Source organism: Nyctibius grandis, chromosome 2 (assembly GCF_013368605.1).
Source record: "Nyctibius grandis isolate bNycGra1 chromosome 2, bNycGra1.pri, whole genome shotgun sequence".
Taxonomy (NCBI): domain Eukaryota; kingdom Metazoa; phylum Chordata; class Aves; order Nyctibiiformes; family Nyctibiidae; genus Nyctibius; species Nyctibius grandis.
The window spans coordinates 5,048,227-5,072,266 of record NC_090659.1 but is presented as its reverse complement, the minus strand read 5'-3'; the positions used below and the strand labels follow the sequence as shown (position 1 = coordinate 5,072,266).

Here is a 24,040-nt window from a genome sequence, read left to right as displayed (position 1 = left end):
TCAGGTTGGACATTAGGAAGAATTTCTTCTCAGAAAGGGTCATTAGCCATTGGAATGGGCTGCCCAGGGAGGTGGTGGAGTCACCATCTCTGGATGTGTTTAAGAAAAGACTGGACATGGCACTTAGTGCCATGGTCTAGTTGCCAGGGTGGTGTCAGGGCAACGGTTGGACTCAATGATCCCAGAGGTCTCTTCCAACCTGGTTGATTCTGTGATTCACAGCATCCAGCACAGTTTCCCTTTGCGTGTTGTTCATCTTCGGATGTTTTTCTTTCAGGGGCTGGGCTGGTGTTTGTAACCAGTTTGCATTCTGCGGACATCAGTGATCCACGTGGGAGATGGGAGTAGTCTTTAAGTTCTCATCTGGAACCTGCCAAAGAACATAAACGATTCTGATTTTCTAACACGAAGTTGGGCCCCAGAAGGGAGCAGCACTAGGTGTGTCCTGCTGCTAAAGGCAGGGTGCACAGGGATGCCTGTGGTAAAACTCTATGAGCCATTTGCATTCTAGCAGGTATTTTCCAGTTGCCTGTAAATTGCTCATAATTTTGCCTTTCAGACTGAACTTCTCTACAGGCAAGATAAGCTTTTTTTCAAAACCATGAATAAAAATAGATCAATAGTTTCTGAGTGAAAAAGCAAACCAGCATGTTTGCTATGATAAAGACATGTTGAAATATTTCGGTTGTTTTTGAACAGTTGTAGTCCCTCTGTTAATATAGTTAAAGTGGAATTAAGCAAGGAGACAATCCCTAGGCAGCCAGTCTGGTTTTAAGTGTTTTACTCGGAGCTATTCAATGTTATTTAAAAATACTTTTCACGTAGAAGTTTATTTTTATTCAACATTGCTTTTAAAAAAAATACACCCCCACCCCAATCAGCGTCCTGATGTTCCTCTGACCTGATGCATTATGAATTTAACTCTTTTGCAGCACTAGCTAAAAGCCACTATTAAGAACTAAATAATGGTAAATAATGTACATATCTAACAGGGCACAGTGCTGTTCTCCTTCAGCGCACGGTGATCTGACGCCCCACTGCCTTTGTGCATACTTGCAGGTGGAAGGCTAAGTAGAAACTCGTTAGGGCCACAACTTCAGCCTCAAGAAGTACCAGCCTCATGTAGTTCCAGAAACCTCAGATGGAGCTACAGTACTTCACATCAGCTGGGGAGCCTGTCTCACCATTGTTACGTTACAGGATACAATCCATGAAGGTTTGTACGGGCTGAATTGAGACTCCTAAAAGGTGAACACAAAGCTATTTTTTCTTTCCCTCCCTTAACCATTTTTTCCTGATAACCATCAAAATTTCAAGTGAAATCCTGGTGCCTTGCCTTTCTGTAACGTAATTGGCCAGGAGTCTGATCCAGAGTTTCCTGAGACAATGCTGATGTTGATATTATCTCATATGTTTAACATTGGGAGCAGTACAATCCCTCATGCGTCACCATTGTTAGCTACTCATAGCTTTTTTTTTTAATCATCTGCTCCAGCTTTTGCAAATAACTTTGGCATACATCAGTTTTGCTAAACCTTTGACTCACAACAAAGGAAGGAAAGATTTTCAATACAAGGAAGCACCATTGTTTTGTATGTAACGTTGGATTTATAGCTGCTTTTGAAATTTTCACTCAGACTCACTGTACGGTTCTTTTTCACTTCATGTGAGCTGTCATTTGTATACATGCACGTATGATGGATGCCCAAGCCCTGAATAGATGTTCCAGATCTCTGTAGACCTTTGATCTGAGTATTGCAACATCTGAGCTGGCTTAATAGTTAATGTTGGGATGTTGTCTTTCATTTTAGCCAGTTCTTGGAGACAGAAAGCTGCATGAGTGAAGTTAGCCCCATTTCACCTTCAAACAGTGGGTAAATTCCTATGCAATTAGCCAGATCGCTTCAAGCCACAGCCCAGCAGGGATTCTCTGTCCCCTGAAAAACAACATACTGGTAGACTTCAACCTTCACCTCCCTCAGCCACTTGACAGCCTTGATACCAGATGACCAAATTCCCCATGCCTGCGCTGCATAATTTAGCCACAGCCTGAATCGGAAGAATACCACGCTACAAAAATGTTTGATGTAAGTGATAACGTGACTCTGTTTGGAGCAGTTCTCTAAGCAATGGGATCTCCAACAAATTCAATTGAACAACAGGGAAACAAACTCACGCTTTACTCATGCTGTAGCAGCTGCTGGCTCTTCTCTTTTCAACTGCTTCATTCCTCCCTCCTTCCTTTCATCTTCCAGTACCAGTCTTTTGTGGTAATTTCCTCCGTTGATAAGTGGAGTCAGCTTTTTAATAAGTTACCAGCATCTGGAATGATTTACACCAGCACCTCACTCAGGATGACCCATCTCAGCAACATCCCTGAAAACCTGCTATGCTGCATGAAAATACTTCTCTTCATGCATACTTTTGCACATCCATTCAGCCCTCTGGATTTCCCTTATAGAAATTTCCATAGAAACAGAGATTTCAACAGCTTTCTGGGATGTCATACTAGATTCAGCCATTAGACACTGCTCTCTTGATTTAGTACTGAGACCAGCACGTTACAGAAGCTGTTAGGTGTTTAATCAAATCATAGTGTTTAGTGACTCTCTTCAGAGTAGCTACGAACTAAAACTTTTCCTTGTTTGCTTTGTTACACGGGAATCTCTTATTAACTGCTCGCTTCACAGCAACACACTGCTGATACATGTGCACTCTGTGTATGTTGTTTTTTCTGAGCTGCCTGGCTATAGCACAGCAATAGAGAGCCTTTACTTCCCATGAACATCAGGAGTGAGTGATATGGATATATGAACTGCTTTTGTTCTTAACCATTAAGTTTGTACCAACAAATGTTTACAATATTTAATGGAGAAATTTGACTTTCTAATTCCAATGAACCTTGAGTTCTGTGATATAAATTCAGCATCAGAAAAAAAACGAGAGAACAGCTTCTTTCTATAGTATTCACTCCTCTGTATAAATTTCCCGTGCTACTCCTGATTCTTTTTTAGACACTAAAAATCATAGTGTACCTTTGCTACGCTTCCAGAGGGAACCTGAACTTTTCATCTAAGTAAAACACTAAATGCATATCAGCAATAACGTTTTGTGAAGTTATTATACAGGTACATGATCATAAGTGAATCATCCCAGCTCACAATCTTTTGTGGGTCACTGTATGCAAAAATACACAGAACAGGAATAAGACAAACTCTGCTTGCATATCTACAGCTAACCAAGGAGATAACGAGTTGTTGAACCCTCTATGGTTTTGGCTGTAGACAAACTGTGGGCAGCACAAATACCTTCAGGGAGCTGGAGTTCACAAACTGGACTTTTGTGATTGTCTAACCCAGCTTTCTTAATAAAATAGGCCACATCACTTTGCCACACTACATCCTGTTTGAACTACAGCATCACATGGGGAGCTCCCATTGGGTGGATATCCCACTCTTATCACCTACTATTCCCTCAGTCTTTGTATCATTTGCAAGTACCTGTGATGACTGTACGTTTCCTTCAAAGGTACCAACAAATATTTAGCAGTAGGCAGCCAAGAAATGTCCTAAGAAAGATCTCACTGAAAATGTGCAATTACAATTCCTCATTTAAAATTGATTATGACACATCCTAAGACAATGTTTTAACTGGGGGCTGACTGGATGGTCTCTGTATCACTGCGTTTCCTTGATTTAGTGTTGTGTGGTCAAGTCACATGCTTCACGTGCCTTTTTGATGCAATTACAAACCAACATGACAGAATCTATTTTCTGCAAACCCATGTTGATTGGCATTAATTATATTACTTTTCTTTAATTCATTATTGAAGCAACTCCTGTATCGGTGATTCTGTTCTTTTGCCAGGGATCCCTGTCAGTCTGACAGGTCTATAATTCCCCAGGTCATCCTACTTAGGGCCAGATCCAAAACAAGACTTTTGAAAATTTTTGGTACCTAACATTTAGAACCGCAATCTAAAAACCCCTCATTCAGCAGCAACTTGAGACTGAAAGCACACAGGTACTGTCAAAGTTGACTACACGCTTACAATTTTCCTTCTCAGCACGCCCAGATAGTCCTAAGCACACAGATGTCTAGCAAGCACCCAAGCTCAGGCTTACGTATGTCTGGGCTGTCACAGCTGGGTTCCTGTTTTCCACCTGAAGACCTACTCTTACCAGATATTAAGGATTTCCTGGTAGTTTTCTAGGATACTGGAACAATGTGGTGGTTTCACTGGAGCCACAACATTGAAGATATTTGAAAATTATGGCATAGAGGGGATGCAGCTGTACCACACGTGGGCAGCTGGTTGCCATGTACCTTGTAACAGGTTTAGTGGTTCTGGGACATGCTGGTCAGCAGAGTTACAGCACTTGCCCAGCAAGTCCCATGCATCCCACAACCTGCTGCACTGCGACTCCCAGCACAAATGCTGCTATTTCTGATGAGCAAAGAGAAGCATAGCAGCTCTGTCTGAGAACTTGAGTTCCCCCTGAAACCTGGAAGAAAGATGCTGATACCACCTGAGAGGCCTGATCCAGGATATTCACAGTAGGTCTAACACTCAGCAAAGCTCTGCAAAGACAGGCAAGGGAACAAGGTGGGGGGATGTGGCTTACCTTTTGTAAAAAAGCCTCCGGACTCCTAGGTGTTCAAAGCTACAACCTTCGTCACACAGCTGAGGTGTGAGGCACCCTCCACTCCTTTTGCAGTTGTGGCACTGTTCAGAAAGAAACCCAAGATTCATTAGGCCAAAAGGAGTCAGACCAAGAGAAAGCTGATGGCTATAGCTTACTGGTTAAATAATTCGCGTAGGGAAGGGGAAGCCTGCAGGTTCTGATCCCTGAAATGTTTATGCGTTATATATGAAACAATAATACTTACTGGACTGGAAAGGCAAAGTTCCCCCCTTTTGTCACTTTCCAGGGAACCTGTAGGTTTAAAAACTCCATAACCAGGCTGAGAAAGACATCAACTGTGAGATTATGAGATAAAAGTTTATCTACACACCCACAAAGGAGACAATGGCACCACAGGGGGGAGAGGGGGTAGCCCAAATAATACCCTGCCTGGCTCCTCCCACACCCATCACAAGAGCCACCAGCCCATCAAAGGCCCATCTCCACAAGTCCAGAGGAGCACAGGGACACAATGGCAGATGGGAACCCAAATTGAGCACTCAGAGGAAGGGAAAACCTGTCCAGGCCCCTCCCAGGGCTGTCACAGGAAAGCCTCAGCCCCAGGGTGCAGGATCAAAGCCCATCAAGATGAGTCAACACCCCAGCGACTTTAGTACTGAGGGGGGGTTGCAGCCTATGGATATTGGACACATTATAGGATGCAAGGGAAGAGCATTTTGGGATTGCATAGGACTTCTTATGGGATGCTTAGGGGAGGAGTCAAAGGCAAAGAAAGGGAGAGATCTAGGTGATTTAGGAACAAGTGTGGGAAAACAGAGGGATAGGGATTAGGAAGGGACAGTTGTGTGTGGACAGTTTGCTGGGTGATGTGCTTGTCTGCCATGCCCTGCACCTGCTCAGCACAGCCTGTTCCTATCTTCTTATTAAATTCCTTTATAACTCTTTTCAAAGTGAAGGAGACTCTGTTTCGGGTGTATGTGTGTGTATGGGGGTCTGAGTGCCAGCCTCTAGTCAAGCCATGGGTTGGAGAGCCAGTTTGCCTGGGTGACAGTGACTGGAGAGAGAGGAGTGAGTCAAGTTAAGTGCCAGCAACTGGAATGGGATTGCGGGTTGTAGGGGCCCCCATGTGTCTATGGGACCAGCAACTGGAGTGAGTGAGGATCTGGGTGCCAGAAGCTGGGCTGGGACCGCAGGCACCGTGTGCCTGGGTGCCAGCACCTGGAGAGACCTAAGTGAGTGACAAGAATTGCTGTCCACTAGAGTGGACCAGGGGTCAGAAGCCCCTGTGTCACTGGTGCCAGGGGGGTGGGAGCGTGCAAGTGAGTGTGTCAGCATTAGTAACGATCGAGCTGGACTAGCTGGTGAGAAGGTGATGTGCCCTCGGGGCGGGGGGGCAGATGTTGCATCTCTAATGGCAAAACCACAGGAGGAGCTGGCATGTTAGACTGGGAGTACATGCTCAACCTCGCTTCAGTTGGACCTGGGAGTGTGGAGCTGCGTCAGCCTCACCTCTCTCGGGCTGATGGATCTGGCTTCTCTAACATAAACACTAAATATTTCACTTTGTGGGAAAGTGCTCCAGCCCCAGACCAGCAGGAAAGTGGGTAGCAGCAGATGTAGTCACTGCCGTGTTTTTTAGAATAACTTTGCTCATTCTTTCCGACAAACAACTGTAAGACATACCTTGGAAAGATTGTAGCCATGAATCCTGAATGAATGAAAATACATTACTGGCAGAAAGGTTCCAGAGAGTTCTTCTCTCTACATAGTACTAGGGTACATAGACCCTATTTTGAGATATCTGACAAACTCCATGCATTGATGGGAAAGCACAGGCCCCTAATTCTGGAGCTGCGTTTCCAAGGCCGGGTACGTAGGAGTTAAATGTTGACATATCAAGTCATTTAATTGAATTAAGTGCTTAAAAAAAAAAGTAATATATAAATACTGGCACATTACTTGCTTTCATCTGCTGGAATGGCCCCAGTGCTACATTAGTTATTTACAAAACAGTATAAATGGTCCAGAGAACCCCTTTGCCAGCTAAGTGAAACAGCAGACAATCAAAGAGTTAAAACACAAGTTCATTCGGAGGCACTGGGCTCTCCTAAGGGCCCTGGGGAAGAATACTGATGATGTGGTGCTCTGAAGATGATCTGTTCCCTGTTTTTCCTCTGCCCCCCCACCCCACGTAGGAAAATCCTTTCTCTCTCTGCTGCTTATGAATTTTATTTTCCAACCACACCTCTAGCCCTAGGAGAGCTATTACTGGAGCCTTGTGTTTTTCAAACAGTTGATGCACGCATTATCTGAATTTCTGTAAAAGGAAGGGCTGCTAAAGGGTGGGTCCCAAAGCTGCACACAAGAGAAAAGAACATGGTGTGAAGAAAAGTGAAATAAATGTGCACAGATGCACTCCTAGCAACAACTCTTACAGTAATATAACAGTAAATACTCGCCTTTCTGCCTGACAAACTAGACTCTGTGCAGAAGTTTGTATTTACAAGATACGAGTTATTTATTGCAGCCTCCCCTCAGAGATTTAGCATTAATGTATCAGGAACGAGACCAGAATATGAATTATTTTCCACAACAGTGAAACTGACTTTAAAAACGCTCACCTGTTCTCACTGGGTTTACATCACGATTTTATACGTTTTTAACAATGTGATTGATTTCTCCTGTATGTTTAACAGCAAATTCAGTAAGTGGTTCACAGACTTAAAACAAACTGTTTCACTGGATTTGAACAAGACAGAATAGCCTCCAAAAGACTAAACTCCGCCAGCATTTTTTAACCCTCAGAGAAACCAGCCACCAGTGAGATGCAAGAGCAATCTGATCTGACCTTACCTGCCAGCAGTTCCAGCAGTGACAAACATAATCAGCTAAACCAAAGATTTAATCCTAAACAACAGCTACCTCCCTTGGAGGTAATGATGTACATTACCTAACCAGAAGATTAAAAAAGCAGCAAGACTGAGGGGAAGAGGCAGAGTTTTCCAGTGATTTGGAAATGCGTGGAGGTGTTTTATTGCCGTTTTTATCCTCATGTCTAGGTTTACAGTAAATTCAAAAGGACTCTGGGATAGAGGATGGGAAAGAATCTTCCAAGTCAGGGCTACACCGTTCGTTTTTATCGAGATTGTCTGGGTAACTCCATGGAAAATGGCTGCGTGAGAAGCAGCGTGCTAGCTCTTGTTCTGCTGCACTACACCGGCTCTGCAGGAACTGCAGCCGCATGCTGAAGGAGATTCCCCCAAAAGACAAGGGGAACAGTGAGGAATGTGGGAGACATCACACGCCTGGGACAAGCAAAACCTGGCCAGAATTTAATCAGGGCCTATGCCAACATTGCCACTCTAGTAACCCTGTCTCAGGTCAAACGTAGGGTGTTCGGTTCCAGGCAACCAGATTTCACAATCCCTGCTGTAAACTCATTAAACTTTGTTTTAAAGGCAGTTGTGGTTATTGCCCTGCTAATTTCTTTTTTTCACTATGGCCAGTGAGGATCATTTGTTTTTTGAGAGAGATCAATAGAAAGCTTAAGGGGGGGGAGGCAACTCATGTTGCTCATCAAGATGATGCAGATCAGATTGTCTCCAGCCTTTATCTTATCTGAACTGTGATTCACTATGCAAACTTTCAGTGAAGGAAGTGTCAATTATGTCAGAGAAAAAAACAAAACCAAAAACCAACGCAAAACCACAAAAAGAGAGTCTGGACAGGAGCCTCAGTTTTGTATAACGTGAGCTCCCAAATTATTTTTAACAAGCAAGTTTGCTTTCCAAGCACACGCACGCCCTCTCACCTCCTCCAGTTTTCTACCACATATCTCAAAGCCAAACCTAGGCCTCTTAACTGAAGCTGGTCTTCACCTCTTCCCCAGCTCCTTCCTGCATCTCCTGGGCCCCTACTGCTGTTACCTGTCACCCCCTCTTCTCACCTAGGACCCCAGCTCCTGGCAGCACTTCCAGAGCACTACTGGAAGTGTCAGAGTAGGCACATCACCATGATCATCTTGTCTTGCGGAGCACCAGCTCCTGGTGAGCTGGCTGTCAGGGAGCAGCAGGATCCAGGCTGGTCCAGGAGAGGAAAGCGGGGAGCCCAGGCGGGGGTCATGCAGGCTGCGGGTGAGATGCAGTAGGGTGCCTGTTTTGGCCTAGATGAAGTAGCTGCAACCAGTAATAACGATCTCTGAATATTTTCAGAAGTCCCACGTACCAGTAGATGTATTTTGGATATGGAATTCCAGTTGGTCTCTTCTTCTTCTGTTCCTTCATTTGTTTATACATATGAACATATCTGTTTGCATAAACAAATGTAGTGACTTTTTGTAAGGATTTTGCTAAATTTAGTATATAACAGTATTCAGAGTGAGAGGATACACTCTCACTCTGTTGTGGTCTGTTGTGGTTGCTGTGGTCTATTCAGCCACGACAACCCCATGCAGCGCTACAGGCTGGGGGAAGAGTGGTTAGAGAGCAGCCCAGCGGAAAGAGACCTGGGGGTGCTGATCGACAGCCAGCTAGACATGAGCCAGCAGTGTGCCCAGGTGGCCAAGAAGGCCAATGGCATCCTGGCCTCTATTAGGAATAGTGTAGGCAGCCGGTCTGGGGAAGTGATCGTCCCTCTGTACTCGGCACTGGTGAGGCCGCACCTTGAATCCTGTGTCCAGTTGTGGGCCCCGCACTTCAAGAAAGATGCTGAGGTGTTGGAGCGAGTCCAGAGGAGGGCGACCAAGCTGGTGAAGGGTCTGGAGGGTCTGTCCTACGAGGAACGGCTGAGGGAGCTGGGGTTGTTTAGCCTGGAGAAGAGGAGGCTCAGAGGTGACCTTATTGCAGTCTACAACTACCTGAAGGGAGGTTGTAGTGAAGTGGGAGTCGGCCTCTTCTCCCGGGCAACTAGCGATAGGACAGGAGGACACAGCCTCAAGCTTTGCCAGGGGAGGTTCAGGTTGGACATTAGGAAGAATTTCTTCTCAGAAAGGGTCATTAGCCATTGGAATGGGCTGCCCAGGGAGGTGGTGGAGTCACCATTGCTGGATGTGTTTAAGAAAAGGACTGGACATGGCACTTAGTGCCATGGTCTAGTTGACAGGGTGGTGTCAGGGCAATGGTTGGACTCGATGATCCCAGAGGTCTCTTCCAACCTGGTTGATTCTGTGATATAGAGGAGTATGGCCCTTTTATTTTGAGAAATCAGCATAGCAGTGTCCTGTGAGGGTGGGGAGCCTGCGTTTTGAATGTCTATGAGAACTTGGTGCAAGCTCTTGCTCCCATTGGGTATTTTTTACCCTTCAGCACCTAAAGAACATTAAAAAAAAAAAGAGAAAAAACCCAACAGAAAACCCCTCAAACAGCCCTGCCGCGCTCTCCTCAAGGCCCATCTTGAGGTGCCGGTTCACCACGCGAGGCGGGACGCGGTGAGGGTCGCCCAGCCCGCGGCGGACCCCGGCGGCCGCCACCGCTGAGGGCGACCCTCCCCTTGCCGCCAAAACCCGAGGGCGGGCGCGTGCCCCGCCCCGCCCCGCCCCGCCGGCAGCTCCTGAGGGCGCTCGCGCCGGGGCCGCCCCTCTCGCCGCGCCGCCAAGAGCCCCCGGCCGGGGCAGGGAGGCGGCCGCCATGGCGCAGCGCAAGGGCTTCCGCAGCCCCTACTGCTGCTTCGTGCGCGACCAGCTGCCCGAGCTGCAGCGGCGCGGGCTGCCCGTGACCCGCGTGGTCGACGGCGTCCCCTACTGCTCCGAGGCGTGGGCGGTGAGGGGAAGGGCTCTCTCTTGCCCACCGCCCCTCGCCGCTCGGGCCTCCTGCGGCGCGGGGGGGGGAACGGCCCCGGGTTAACGCAGCTTGCTGGCGGGGAGGGCAGCGGAGGGAGGCCCGCGGCGCGGTCCTGCGCCAGCCGCGGTGTGCCGGGGCCGTGGGTTTCATGGCAGTTCTGCTGTTGGGGAAGCAGCACCCATCAGGTGGATCTGTGCGGTGCCCCTGTGCAGGTTGTGCGGGGGATAAAATGTCGGCATGGCCTCTCTTGGAGGGTGAACCCGCTGGTGGCTCAGCTGCTGTGTGTTTAGCAGTCAAATGGGCATCTTGAGGGGCCTCAGCTGGCTCTAGCTAAGAAGCCCAACCTACGCTGTCCTCCCCTCAGCTGCAGGGGGGCAGCTCTGGCAGTGTGCGATGGGTAGTGGCATCACTGGCTGGCAAGAGTAGTTTCAGAAGACCTCGTTTGTGGTGGGGCAGTGCTAGTTTGCCCTTGTCTGAAGATGCTTCAAAAGCATGTGCTTGCTGGTGTTTTGAAGGAAAGCTTATGGCTTTGTTAGGAAGAAAGCTAAATTTGTTTGAGTCAATGTTAGTAGCTGGCAGTTCTTGCCCAACATTGATAATGTCCTTTGGAAATGCACAATTGATTTATTACATGGTTTCTTGGTTTGTTGGACTACTAGAAGGTAGCAGTAAAAACTGTTTTTTAACAATGCACTTTCCTTCAAGTTGTTGACTAAGGAAGAGAAGATGGTGTATGCAGAGAAGGCTCGTAAATGGAATGAGAAGAAATGCTCTCAGAAGACAGTGAAAGAGGTGAATGCTGAGAAAGGAACACCATTCAATGTTGCTAAATAAGTGAGGGAGTGAGTGGTGGTGGGGTTTGGTCAGCTATGATGCTATGGAAGATGACCTGCTCTCCATAGCCTCCAGCCTCTGGAGGTTATGGCTGCTGGGGTAGTCCATACTGTTATGAAGGTTAAGCAGAAAATTATTCTGGTTTGAAATGAAGGTGAGAATACTCTATACACATTTTAAACCAGCACAGCTTGTTTCTTTGGGCTCTTCTACCAAGTAAAAGGTAGTGCTCTAACAGCTTAGTTTTACGTTTGACAGTATTTTGCATTTACTGAATTACAATGCTTTTTTATTTATAATACTGTAAATTGGGATGACTTCTGGTCATAGGTTCATGTTGCTTTTGCTTCGTGGATGTCCTTAATTTAGGTGGTTCTCATCTGACGGCCTGAAACCACATCTTATACGCAGCTGATTTGCCATTCTCAAGTGGCTGTGTGGTGGACCAGGTCAATGAAATGTTGCAACCTACGCACGAAAAGAATAATTATACCTTGCCATTATTTTTAGATTGCTTTGATTTTGGAGAGAATAGTAATGCTATGGTTGTGGTCAGAAATAGTGCTAAATGGATCCCTTCTACTGTGTCTTGAAAGGTGTTTGTGTGTGTGTCTCTTTTTTTCGCCTTCTATCTGTCTCTCCCTCTCCCAGCAGTTCCCTGAAGCGTAGTTTGCTTCAGAGTTTGAATTATGTGAGGTGTCAGAAAGCTTATTTCATTCCAGTCTTGGTTGGCAGTGTAAAAACTTGTGTGTCAAAGCAAAGAGCCTGGCTGAGTAAATGGATAATACTGCATTTATTTCTTCATCCCATATTACAGAAACTGACTATAAACTGCAAATTTCCTGGTGAGGGTAAATTTTAGGACTTTAAAACACTTACATGATGCTAGAGAGAATGACAAGATGATCGTAGTTTAGAGTCTGGATGAGTTAATTTAGTGAGTCTAGACCAGTAGGAAATGTTAGGCAATGTTTTCTGATTTTGGGGGCCTGACTGTATGGGAAAGATCTGTTTAAAATGCGATTGTCATGGTGTTATTTAGCAGGCTAGGGGTATATAATTAATGAAGCTCCATTTTCATATATAATGGAGAGCTACATGAAATGACAGCTAAGTCATAAATGGAGGCTTCTGTATTTCCTTCCACAAGCAGTAGCATTTTAGAAAGCAGTAATCAGGGAATGGAATAATTGCTTTGCCGAAATAAAGAACATCATCCCTATTGCCTGTCAGTGGAAACAGGGCAGTATGTATAGATGAGATTATATGTGATCTCCATTTATTAATCATACCCCTGTACACAGACAACCACAGTTGTTTTGTGTAGTGGAAGGTCTTGGTCATCTTCTGGAGTTTGGGTCTTGAGTGACTGAATTCTGTAAGCATGCCAGGTTTCTCCTCCTGTCCTCTTAAAACCTTATTGTCCATGCATGGACTTGCAGTGCTGAATAGGTGTACTTGCCCCTCTTATTGCTCTGTGCTGCAGCAATCTGATTGCTTCCTTGAGGCTTTATTGGCTTTTCATCAATTCTGTTCCTAGTCAAAGGCAACCACTGCATGTGACAAACTTTTTCATAAAGTTCATGGAAAAAAATTGAAATGCCAATATGAAAAGTTCCTCACCTGGTGGTTGAACCTAACAAAATCATATTTAAATTTTTTTTTTTCTAAATTATATTTTGTTAATCTAGCAGTAGTTCTTTCCAGTTGTAGTAAGTGATGAAGGTACTAAGATACCTCTCTCTCTTTTTGTTAGAAGAGAAATCTTGCCTTCCCACTCAGCAAGTACACAGGCAGTTGTAATATAAACTGCAGACTTGTTCCACCTGACCATAACTGTTGGACATCATATGTTCCTCTAATAGAAGGAGGTGAAGGACTCTATTGGGGGGTAGTAGACTCTTTTGATTTTTTTTTAACTTTCTCATCTTTTCCAGACGTGTAACGTGGCTCATCAGGTTCCTGCTTGTCTGACCACAAAGATGCCCAGTGCTACTTCTCTTCCAGATGCCTCTGCTGTGTCTTGGAAGAATGATCAGGGTATGGTCATCTTAACGCAGTTGATCCTGGTAGATAAAAGCTTGCCCTTTAGAGATGTTCTCAACAGTACCTATACAGAGCCTGTTACATTCTGCTAATAGCCATCTGTGTCAACTGTTTCCTTCTTTTAAACTAATGGTCTGCTGCTGTAAAAAGGTCTTTTGTAGTCTAGAGGGAAGTCAGTGCAAATGTCTGTGTCCTATCCCCCCCGCCCCAAAATAATTTTATCCTCTGTTTTTTAGCTTGATGGGAGTGTAGCCACTAATAGTTTCTTTACAATTATTTCAAGGTTTTTAAGAAAAAGGTAATGCTTCAACTCCTACGTTTATGATTTACAAGACCTAATCCAAGTTCAGCATAAAAGAATACTTGTACCAGTTTTAAAAGGTGAAGAGTTGTTAGATATCAAAATTCAGAATTTGTATGGTAGAGGTGTTAAATGAAACGGTGACGTGGCCTCTTTGGGAGAATAAAAGAGGGGATATGTACTTTGTCAGTGCTTTTATAACATCCTGGCTTGCTTCGTTATTGAAAGAACTCTTGAAAACGAAACCTTTCTTATCTGTACCCCCTCTTCAAATGGATGTTTTGATTAGAATTGAGTAATGAACACATCTGTAATCTTTTCCCCATAAATATTACATAATCCTGGAAAATGATAAAGGGTAGTGCTTACAAGATAAGTCAAGCAGCCAGTTAATATAAGCGGTATCTGCTACGTGGTTAAGTTTCAGCTCAAGCTTTTTACCTAACAAGTCTCTTGAACTATTTTCATTTTGTCATGGTTATGGACGAGCAGGAAAGAGTAGCTCCATAAAAAGTGTAATACCTGTTAGCATCCTCCCTGCCAGAGGTCATGCTCCCCTGTCATTGTGATACAAATTTGATCAGGTTGATCATTGTGGCTTGAGCTGACACAGTTGATCTTTAAACTGGACCAGAGAGATAATGATAAGGGATAAGTGAGATGCATTTTGTGATGCTGCTTCTTAATATTTCTCAGGAAAAGTCCTGTGTGGTTCCCTGTAGCTATATCCATTTTTTCATAAGGAAAGCAGTTCAAACTCAGGTAGGAGAGGGGTCTTTCCTATGGCCTCGCAGCTTCACAGAATCACAGAATCACAGAATTAACCAGGTTGGAAGAGACCTCTGGGATCATCGAGTCCAACCGTTGCCCTGACACCACCCTGTCAACTAGACCATGGCACTAAGGGCCATGTCCAGTCTTTTCTTAAACACCTCCAGAGATGGTGACTCCACCACCTCCCTGGGCAGCCCCTTCCAATGTCTAATGACCCTTTCTGAAAAGAAATTCTTGTAGAGTTTAAGACCCATGTAAGAGAGCACCAGCATTCAAGCTTAGGACAACTGGTGTTAAATGCCATAAAGTCTGGCATACAGCAACATTTCTGTGTGAAAGCAGTTATACATCTCTACCATTTAGTAGAACGAGTAGGATTTTTTGATGGGGGCAGACTTAAGGGTAAGGATTAAATAGCTACCTTAAACTTCAGTGAGAATGTTAGTGATATTCATGAAAAAAAGGACTAAGGTGTATTGTGAAATATTTTTCGTAGTTGGGTACTTCTTAAATTAGAAAATGATAAATTTATTTCTTAACATTTGCCTTGGGTATTCTTGCCACCTTCTTTGGGAGCTCATTTAGCGGAGGAGAAGCATCCTTTTAATTAGCAGGCTTCTCATCTCCTCTTACCCTAGAAGATTGTTACCAGCTCATTTCACTTGTGTAAGTTATTGGACTGAGTTTGTGAGGCTGCTTTGCAGTTACTGTTTTTTTTCCTAACACTATTTTCCTAAAGGCTGAAGAGACCTATCATAAAAAGGAATAGCAGTTCCTGTTGGATTCCAGGCCTCTGAACATTCTTTTGGGTCTGGGATTTGCTCTTTTTTTTTTTTTTTTTAAATTGCTTTAATTTGGGTTTTTTTTTTGCCCTGATCTCTACACACAGTAGCACCTATGGAAGGTGTACCAGGAGTACCGATATGCCGGACTCTTGCATAAGTATTAGTTACCTTGTCATCTCAGACACAGAGAAAGGTCTGTGTGTTTTACTTCATCATTACCCTACTTAACTCAGTCATGTGATAAAGCTCTGGTGGCTCTTCTGAAAATGTTTGGGTTTTTTTTTTTCTTTCAGCTGTGGTTGCAGACATCTTCTACTTCCTGGACATCTACAGCCATGGCAAGCTGCCGTCCCACTGTGAACAGCGCTTCCTTCCTTGCGAGATTGGGTGTGTCAGGTACTCTCTGCAGGATGGCATAATGGCTGATTTCCATCACTTCATAGATCCAGGTGAGTTCCGAGGAAGGGAGACAAGAAGTAGTTCATCTTGCTTTGGGGTGAGAGGGAGGCTTTCTAGTGTCACATCTGCTGCCCAGATTAGATTTCTGGTCTTGAGACAGGTTGATTTCTTTGACTATAAGTTGGTTGGACTTCTTAAAATATCAGAACAGTGCTGATTGTTTCTGAAGAGATGGACTTAAGTGTCAGAACTGCATGAAGCTGAAAAGAGGGTAGAACAAATCCAGGAGGACCTTCAGATGTTTGTGCTTTATATTTCATGCCAATGAGTGTTTGTCTTGATTGGACCTAAACACACACACTATACAATATACTTTGATTTTTAAAATGCATATAACTGAAAATAACTTTTCCAAAAATAGCTGTGGCACTTGTACAAGGCCACAGGGGAAGATGAAGCTGTTCCTTTCTGTACATGAAACTGTGGTGCACAGTTGAGAGTTAAGGATCTGTCCTTGTGGATGTTGGATGATGAGTGTTCTTTTTCTCCCCTCTCCCCTGCTCTTCTGCAGAAGTACCACCGCGTGGGTTTCGGTATCACTGCCAGGCTGCTAGTGAGTATCAGTGGAGGAAAAGAATGGTATGCAAAGGTGTACAGTTTTAGACTCAGCTTATCTGAGCTGTATCCAAATGTTTTGTAAGTCTACAGTTTCTCCTTCTGAGCACTTGCCAAGTTTTGAAGAGAGAGTAGTGACAGAGCAGCTTGTTGCAGTTACCTTTTATACAGCAGAGCGCTTCAGCCAAAATGGTTTTGTCAGCGGCAGAGTTATTTGTGTTCTGTCTTTGTTAATTCAATAACAACTGCAGTATGTTCTTCTTAAATGGGACAACTTTGTATGGCTTTAAATGCTTTCAAGCCCGTCTGAGCAGAGTGTCCTTCCCTTGATAGTTCTTGTGTGTATCTTCAGCATGAAGTGCTAATTCATAATAGGGTAACTCAAAGGTACTAGTTTGTATTTAAAAGTTGTGTTTTGCAGCTTTACACACATCAACAAAGTTAAAGTATTTATACCATTGTTGTGTCTGGCTTGGCCTGCTTTTGTTTCCCTTGTGGCTCTGAAGTAGTGTTTATAGATTCCAGTCTGTTTCTATTAGGATACTTCCTCCTCTTGTGTACAGAGGGAACAAACTTGGCCTGTGTTTTCCTACATCAAATACTTAGATAATGACCTTTTAAAAGGGGTAAGTGTGTGTGTGTGTGTGTGTGTGTGTGTGTGTGTTTGCGCAGAGCCCAGACCTGCAAGTCTTCTGCTGATGGAAGCAAGCTTTTGATAGCTTAACACAGATACTGCCTGTGGAGAAGAGGAGGTGTGTGTGTGTTTGTGTGTATGCATATATGTATATAAAAAGATATAAAGGAGGGGGGAACTGTATCACTTAAGGAAACAGGACTTCTCATAACGTTTGTTTTCCCTGCCCACCCCCCATTAGGTGATGCCACTCATAAGATCCCTATATCTGGATCTCATCTTGCATGTACTTGTTATGCAGTTGTCTTACGGGAACTTCTTGAGTTTGTCCACCCAGCCAAAGGTGTTCGGCCTCGCTTGTACTGCAGGGTATGGTCAAGGTCAAAGTAAGATGCTCTAAATCAAACCCTCTAATTTCACTTCTGTTGGATGTCTAAGGAGATACTTCACTCTAAAACCTAATCAGTGTGCAAATGAGTGGGAAAGGACGCTCTTCCAAAGTTTCCAAGTTCCGTGCAGGAAGAAATGGCCCCTGGAAGCTAACCTTTTTGTAAAGCAGAGACTTGATTTTCTGCCTTCTCATTTTCAGCCTGCACTTCTGTCTCTAGTCTACTGATGAACGTTTCACTCGGTCTCTGACATGGTTTTGATTTAGGTTAAGGGCTTTTAAGATTGACTTAAATTGATTGTGCTGAATAATAGTCACACAATCCTGCTTTTCTAAGGGATGTTTTTATGTTTTTGACTCTTTGCCCATGAGAATACTGTACATGTTGATTTTTGCTCATTTCATTTGCCAATGAGCAAAACAAAGTGTTAGGATTCAGAGGCATTTAAGCTTCATGAGAGCTGTGTTACGTTTTGATTCCATTTGAGCCTAATGTTAATCCTTAAAAAGGTGGGGAGGGTCAAGATATTGGGCTCCATCTATAAATATAGGGCTGTGAAGAAATACACATGAAAGAAGTATCTCAGGGCACTTAATGGAGATACCTGTAAAATGGGTTAACCTTTGACCTGTCCCCAACCATTAGTCCAGAATTTCTCCTGGGGTGTGATTGGAAAGCCTCCGTGGCATTTGGTTCCTTGTCAAGATAATTTTCAGGAAGAGTGTACATTCAGCTCCACAAACATTGAATTTTGTTTTGGAGGTGACTTTTTCAGACTTAGTCACAAGTCTTGCAGATGTCAGAATTATATACTGTACTTCTTCCGTGTGACTGAAGTTTTCTTTCCTCTAGTCTGGTGACAGGTTCCGAATTAACTGGTGTCTCAATCGAATGGCTGGCGTAACAGGTGCGAAATGGATCCTTTTTGGCCTTTGTTTTTTTCCACCAAGAAAGAAGGGTTATGTAATGACACCAAGCGGGGTGGGAGTGTCGATCTGCTGGAGGGTAGGAAGGCCCTACAGAGGGATCTGGACAGGTTGGATAGATGGGCCGAGACCAACGGCATGAGGTTCAACAAGAACAAGTGCCGGGTCTTACACTTAGGCCACAACAACCCCCTGCAGCGCTACAGGCTGGGGGAAGAGTGGTTAGAAAGCGGCCTGGCGGAAAGAGACCTGGGGGTGCTGATCGACAGGCGGCTAAACATGAGCCAGCAGTGTGCCCAGGTGGCCAAAAAGGCCAATGGCATCCTGGCCTCTATTGGGAATAGTGTAGCCAGCCGGTCTGGGGAAGTGATCATCCCTCTGTACTCGGCACTGGTGAGGCCGCACCTTGAATCCTGTGTCCAGTTGTGGGCCCCGCACTTCAAGAAAGATGTTGAGGTGTTGGAGCGAGTCGAGAGGAGGGCGACCAAGCTGGTGAAGGGTCTGGAGGGTCTGACCTCCGAGGAACGGCTGAGGGAGCTGGGGTTGTTTAGCCTGGAGAAGAGGAGGCTCAGAGGTGACCTTAGTGCAGTCTACAACTACCTGAAGGGAGGTTGTAGTGAAGTGGGAGTCGGCCTCTTCTCCCGGGCAACTAGCCATAGGACAAGAGGACACAGCCTCAAGCTTGGCCAGGGGATGTTCAGGTTGGACATTAGGAAGAATTTCTTTTCAGAAAGGGTCATTAGCCATTGGAATGGGCTGCCCAGGGAGGTGGTGGAATCACCATCTCTGGATGTGTTTAAGAAAAGACTGGACATGGCACTTAGTGCCATGGTCTAGTTGACAGGGTGGTGTCAGGGCAACGGTTGGACTCGATGATCCCAGAGGTCTCTTCCAACCTGATTGATTCTGTGATTCTGAGTAAAACAGCAACATGATCAGCTAACTGGCTTATGAGCACATCTGTAGAATAACATACACTGTTTCTTGCTCAACCAGCTAAAGGATCACTAGAGGCAGTGTGATTACTGTGAAGGTGAGCGTATGGTAACACATAGGAAAACTAACAGCTGCTGAGGAGAGATGGCCCACAAGTAGAATACAGGATTACTGAGGTGGAGAAAATTCTGGGAATACAGGATGACCCGCCTTGCTAGGAAGCCAGGTTTTATTAAAACTACTGGTGGAATAACTTTGTAAGGTTTACAAGAGCTTTGATGCTCTAGTAAGAGGCTGGGCAGTGAAAAGGGACTGACTGAGAAGTGAGCTGAGCAGAATGTTCCCTGACTCTTTTGTTCTTCTGACCTGGATTTTCTCTGAGCTGTAGGCATTGAGAGCCATCTGGAGCTTCTTGCTGTAGAAGACCTGGTAATAGAACTGTACCAGAAGAAGTACCAAAAAGAGCCATCCAAGACTTCGGTGTGTAGAGAACTGGATGTCTTCCTGTGGGATTTCTCCAGTAATACCAGGTATGTTGGGTTCTTCTTTGTGGAAAAGTGTATTAGCCTGACGTGCCTTGCTGCCCTACATACAGCTTGTGTGCTACTAGGCTAGAATGTTCTGCAAGCCTTCTAATCAGAAATGCTTCTTGTCACATCATGAGTACAACTGGAAACGAAAAATACTTTCCCAAAAGAAGTGTAAAGATAGATGGCTTTGTAATGCTGAGTCTGAGGCCTAATTTAAAGGAAGGGGTAAAAAATGGGAATAAAATATATTGTGGTATTTAACTAGAAGTCATAGAAGTGAGAAGATTCAGACTCTTAGGAGTATAATTGGGATGGGACCTGGCTGTTGTTATACATCAAATGCTTCATGCTGCTACTATGATGAGGGACAAGGTATGTTTGCCAGTGGTGTAAATAAAGTTCTCAAGCAATAAGTGTTAAGGTAGATCCCATCTTTTTTCTTCCAGAATGAATGTTCCTTATTACACATCTGGAATCCTATTTACTTTGTAGGATTTTTTCCTTTTTAATTTTTTTTTTCTACATGTCTTGAACGGTAAAGCTCTTCCTGCTTTCACATTCTCCCATGTTTGTACAAAGAAGTGGTGTGTAGCTTGTGGTGTTGCAGGGGAATATTTAGTGATGCCGCAGTTAACTTAGAAATATACTTTAACTTTTCCTCTGTTACTTTAAGAACGAACCAATAATTTGGTCTTAAATTTTAGTAGATCTTTTTGAAAAAAAAAAAATCATTCTTGGAAGTCTGCTTACAGTATGGATCCATTGGGATAACCAGTGTCACTTGATCTTTTTATAGTCAGGCAGTTTTCTGTTTCCATGAGTATCCTAGAGGGAGACCTTAACAAGAATGGAAAAACGTACTTTAAAACACATATTTGGAGAGGAAAGTGGGGATGCTCGTACTAAGAGGAACTATTTCACATTAATGGGAAACTTCAATTTGTTACCTTTAAATTCCATTTGTCTCTTAGGATTCTCTTTTTTCCCCTTCCTCCCACCTCAGCATGAAGCAGGCTGCCTGTTAAGCATGCCTTTTAACTCTGCAGAAACCCCTTAGAGCTTAGTTATGAATGCTGGTCCTCTGTGAAATTTTAAAGGTGCTCTGTGATCACTGAGACAAAAAGATAACATCTTTAATATTTGTTCCTGTTCTTTCTGACCAGACCAGCTATTCATGTTGATTAACGATGTAGATGCTTCTGCAATAAACCTGAACTTCATTTCATGTAGGTGCAAGTGGCATGAAGAGAATGATATACTCTGCTGTGCTTTGGCTTCCTGTAAGAAAATGGCGTGAGTATTGCTGAGGAGTTATCTCCACCATGATGACTTTTTATTTTCTTACAGATGGACGTTTTTGGCTCTGGCTTCTCTGACTGCCTGGACCACTGTAGTTCTAGATCTTGAGTTTTATTTATTCCCTCCACCCCCAAGATTTTGTTCTATTTGTAACTTCCATTGTTTGTATGGCTTAGCAGTATGCTGTAAGTCTCAGTGCTTAGATGTAATGTTATTTCTGTGATAGTAATGTCCATTACTCTGTAGTCATCCTCTCCCTACCTCCACTTACTATTGGAGGGTTGAGAGAAGCGTTAATTACACTAGAATTCACTGTTTTTCTTCAGAGGTTTAGTGTGCCTGTATTTGATGAGAAATTCTCAGTATATTCTAGTATATGTCTACTTTGGAGACTTTTAATACTGCCTTACGTATAATGTAGATACATAAGGTTCTGTCATCTTTTTGGTTTGGGGAAAGGGCAAGTAAATAGTTGGGAAACAAGGAAATTCCATTTAAGATCTCAGTCAGTAGTAGCAGCACTTTGAGAGAGATAATAGAGAATAATCTTTCATTTTAAAAAGTCTTGTTATGTGCTGCTATGTTGCCTTTCACACTTGGAAGTGGCTGCATTTGATAACGTGGGGAAGCAGTTGTGTTAATTTCACGTGTAGTTGTAGAACAGGCTGGTGGTCCTGGAAGGACGCAGGATAGCTATTTAGCTGCTGCAATAACGTCCTTCTGCCATCTGTCATCTGCTCTCTGCATCTCAGTCTGTGGTTGCTTTTGTTTGCTGGTGGAAGAACGAAAAATGCTGTGCTTCCACACCTAAGCATTACAGCCCTCTTAGCCAAACTTTTCTTGCTTTCTTTTTCTTGGCCAAGTTATTGCATCAGTAAATCTTTAGCTGGTGTGTATGGAGTCTCACTGACAGCAGCTCACCTGCCTCTTCAAGACTCTGGTTATGGTGAAAGCACAAATACCAAGATGGTGGTACTGGATGCTGGACGTCTTCAGGTCAGAGTCTTTAATCTGGTATCCTGTTTTATTTCTAGTTAACTCAAGTGTTCAAACTTGCCAGTTTCAGGTTAGCTGTTTTGTCTTTGGATGCTGTCCTTTGTGACATATATTGGGCATTTTAGAAGACACATATTATTTTGAATGTTTATTTCTTCATACAGAACATGAAGGCTGCGGGTTCTGGATGTGACAGCCATTGTGCTTCTCCAAGTGAGGATCAAGAGTTTGTCCCTTCTAATTGTGAGTTTGAAACTTTCACATTTGTAAGGGGAAAGTGGTATTCAAACTTAATCCTATTGCGGCTTTTTCAGATTTCTGGGCTTAGATGTTGCCTGTCAGTGGCATAAAGCTTAAACAACTCTGCATGAGCTGAGCTTATTCCTGCATATGGATTTCACTGAATTTCTGAAGACTGAAACATAAAGAGCTGCCCTTTTCTTACTGGGCACTGTGGTCAAAAAGGTCTCTCAAAATTTGTTTTTTCTGATAAATGTTGCTCTCTGATCTATACCCCCTTATTTTTCTGCTACATGAAGTCTGTTCTCATATGCTTAGGTGCTTTGAGGCAGGGCCATCTTTAAAATACTCTCCTTGCTCTGAAGTCATTAGGCAGGCTCAGCTGGTACTTGTTGCAAGTATTCTAACTAGGTTTAATAAAACTGCTCATTTAAAGTTGTCTTTTTGGAGATGAAATTTTTTTAACAGGAGGCACGTGAGCTCAGTTCAACTGGGCAGTTCCTGACTAATCTTCAAAGGAACAGAATCAAGTTTGCAAGACAAATAACTGTAAGAATTCTGAGTCTGCAGCTTATTTTCTTGCATATAAAATACATGCTGACTGAACTCCAAAACTGTTCCAGTTATAAATCATGAGATCTTATGGTCTCAGTGTTTATAAGCACACAACCCCTGTCTCTGACTTTGTATTAGAGCTATTGAATAGGTTCAGCTCCACAACATATGAAGAACAATTCCATTAATTTATGCAAGCTTTAAAGGCTGATTTGATTTGCAAACTGTATTTAATTTAATAGGTGATTCTCTCTGTGGTGTGAAGACTTCTCTTTATGGAACAAGTACCGTGCAAGGAAGAGGAATTACTCGAATTCTGAGAAGTGCATCTGATCTATCCAAGTCTTTCAGTAATTGAAAATCTTTTTCACATTCAGGACAGCTGAAAATTCTGATTTTCCTCATTTCACTAATATAACCAGCAATTTCTCCAGGCTGCAGTTTTTCAGTTCAAGTTCTTGTTAGAATCATAGAACTATTGACTGGATTTAAAGAAGACAAAAATCTTGTTTGTTATCTACAGGAAGACTTATTTTGAAGGGACCTGACAGTTGCATCCTCTCTTTAAAAATACATGCCATACTAGTTCTATTTCTTAATGGATGGAGTGCAAATTCAAGATTGATTAGTCAATATTATTGGGTTAGAAGAATTCTTCAGTGGCCAATGTGACTTTAAGCAGGGGCTTTATTTCTTCTTTAATAATCTCCTTCCCCTGTTCTGCATATGGAAGATAGAATTTCAGTGTATAACAGTCTCTCCCCAAAGAGTCATGGCAGGGGGAGCATTGGAGGTGTGAAGGGCTGCAGTAGGGGAATGAAAGGTGTAAAAGTCTCAAAGGTTTGCTCATAATCTGTCAATTCCAGCCAAAACAAATTTTTTTTGAAAGGAATATCAGATTCTAACTGATACATTAATCTGCAGAGATAATCTCACAAGTTTAGTCAGGCTGGGTAGATACCAGTTGTAATTCTTTGAGGGCATATAAAAACTGGGAGACTGTCTGATGTATCACTAGGAAGTTAGATGTTCTGTTTTATGGAGGTACAAGTCTTGGACTAGTCCCCAAGAAGCTAGCTGTCTGTCTGAGCCTCATCCTTAGTGCATGTGTCTTTAAGCAACTGATTCTCAGACAGAAGAGCTTATTTTTTGTGAGTTGTTTCTGCGTTTTGTTCCAGCAGAGGTCCAGTTGTGAAATACTATTTCCATAGCAACTAACTGTGAGGAGAGATTTATTTCATTCTCTGTAGGAACTAAAACTCAAAATTAGATAGTTCATTCTTTCAGTTAATAGGAGAAAAAAACCCCAAACCAACCAAACAAAACCCAACCAAAATAAGAGGTTAAAACGTTTATGA

The 24,040-nt window shown here is 43.6% G+C and overlaps 1 protein-coding gene across 1 annotated transcript; it reads left to right on the top strand.

The window, feature by feature from the left end:
• Positions 1-10,270: 10,270 nt before the first annotated feature.
• On the top strand, positions 10,271-23,040 carry MAEL (maelstrom spermatogenic transposon silencer). Its single transcript, XM_068395274.1, has 12 exons — positions 10,271-10,402; positions 11,129-11,215; positions 13,195-13,297; positions 15,457-15,612; positions 16,134-16,175; positions 17,053-17,180; positions 18,053-18,107; positions 19,451-19,592; positions 20,823-20,885; positions 21,755-21,887; positions 22,052-22,130; positions 22,925-23,040. Exons 1-12 carry the CDS (start codon positions 10,271-10,273, stop codon positions 23,038-23,040), a joined length of 1,236 nt encoding a protein of 411 aa, XP_068251375.1.
• The last annotated feature ends 1,000 nt before the right edge of the window (positions 23,041-24,040 follow it).

What these genes read in the sequence shown, in the direction of transcription:
- MAEL (XM_068395274.1), top strand. Translation starts at nt 10,271, where the DNA reads ATGGCGCAGCGCAAGGGCTTCCGCAGCCCCTACTGCTGCTTCGTGCGC. An exon ending in GTATCACTGCCAGGCTGCTA is followed by an intron (nt 16,176 to 17,052) that starts GTGAGTATCAGT and finishes ACCCCCCATTAG; the next exon opens with GTGATGCCACTCATAAGATC. An exon ending in AGAGTTTGTCCCTTCTAATT is followed by an intron (nt 22,131 to 22,924) that starts GTGAGTTTGAAA and finishes TTAATTTAATAG; the next exon opens with GTGATTCTCTCTGTGGTGTG.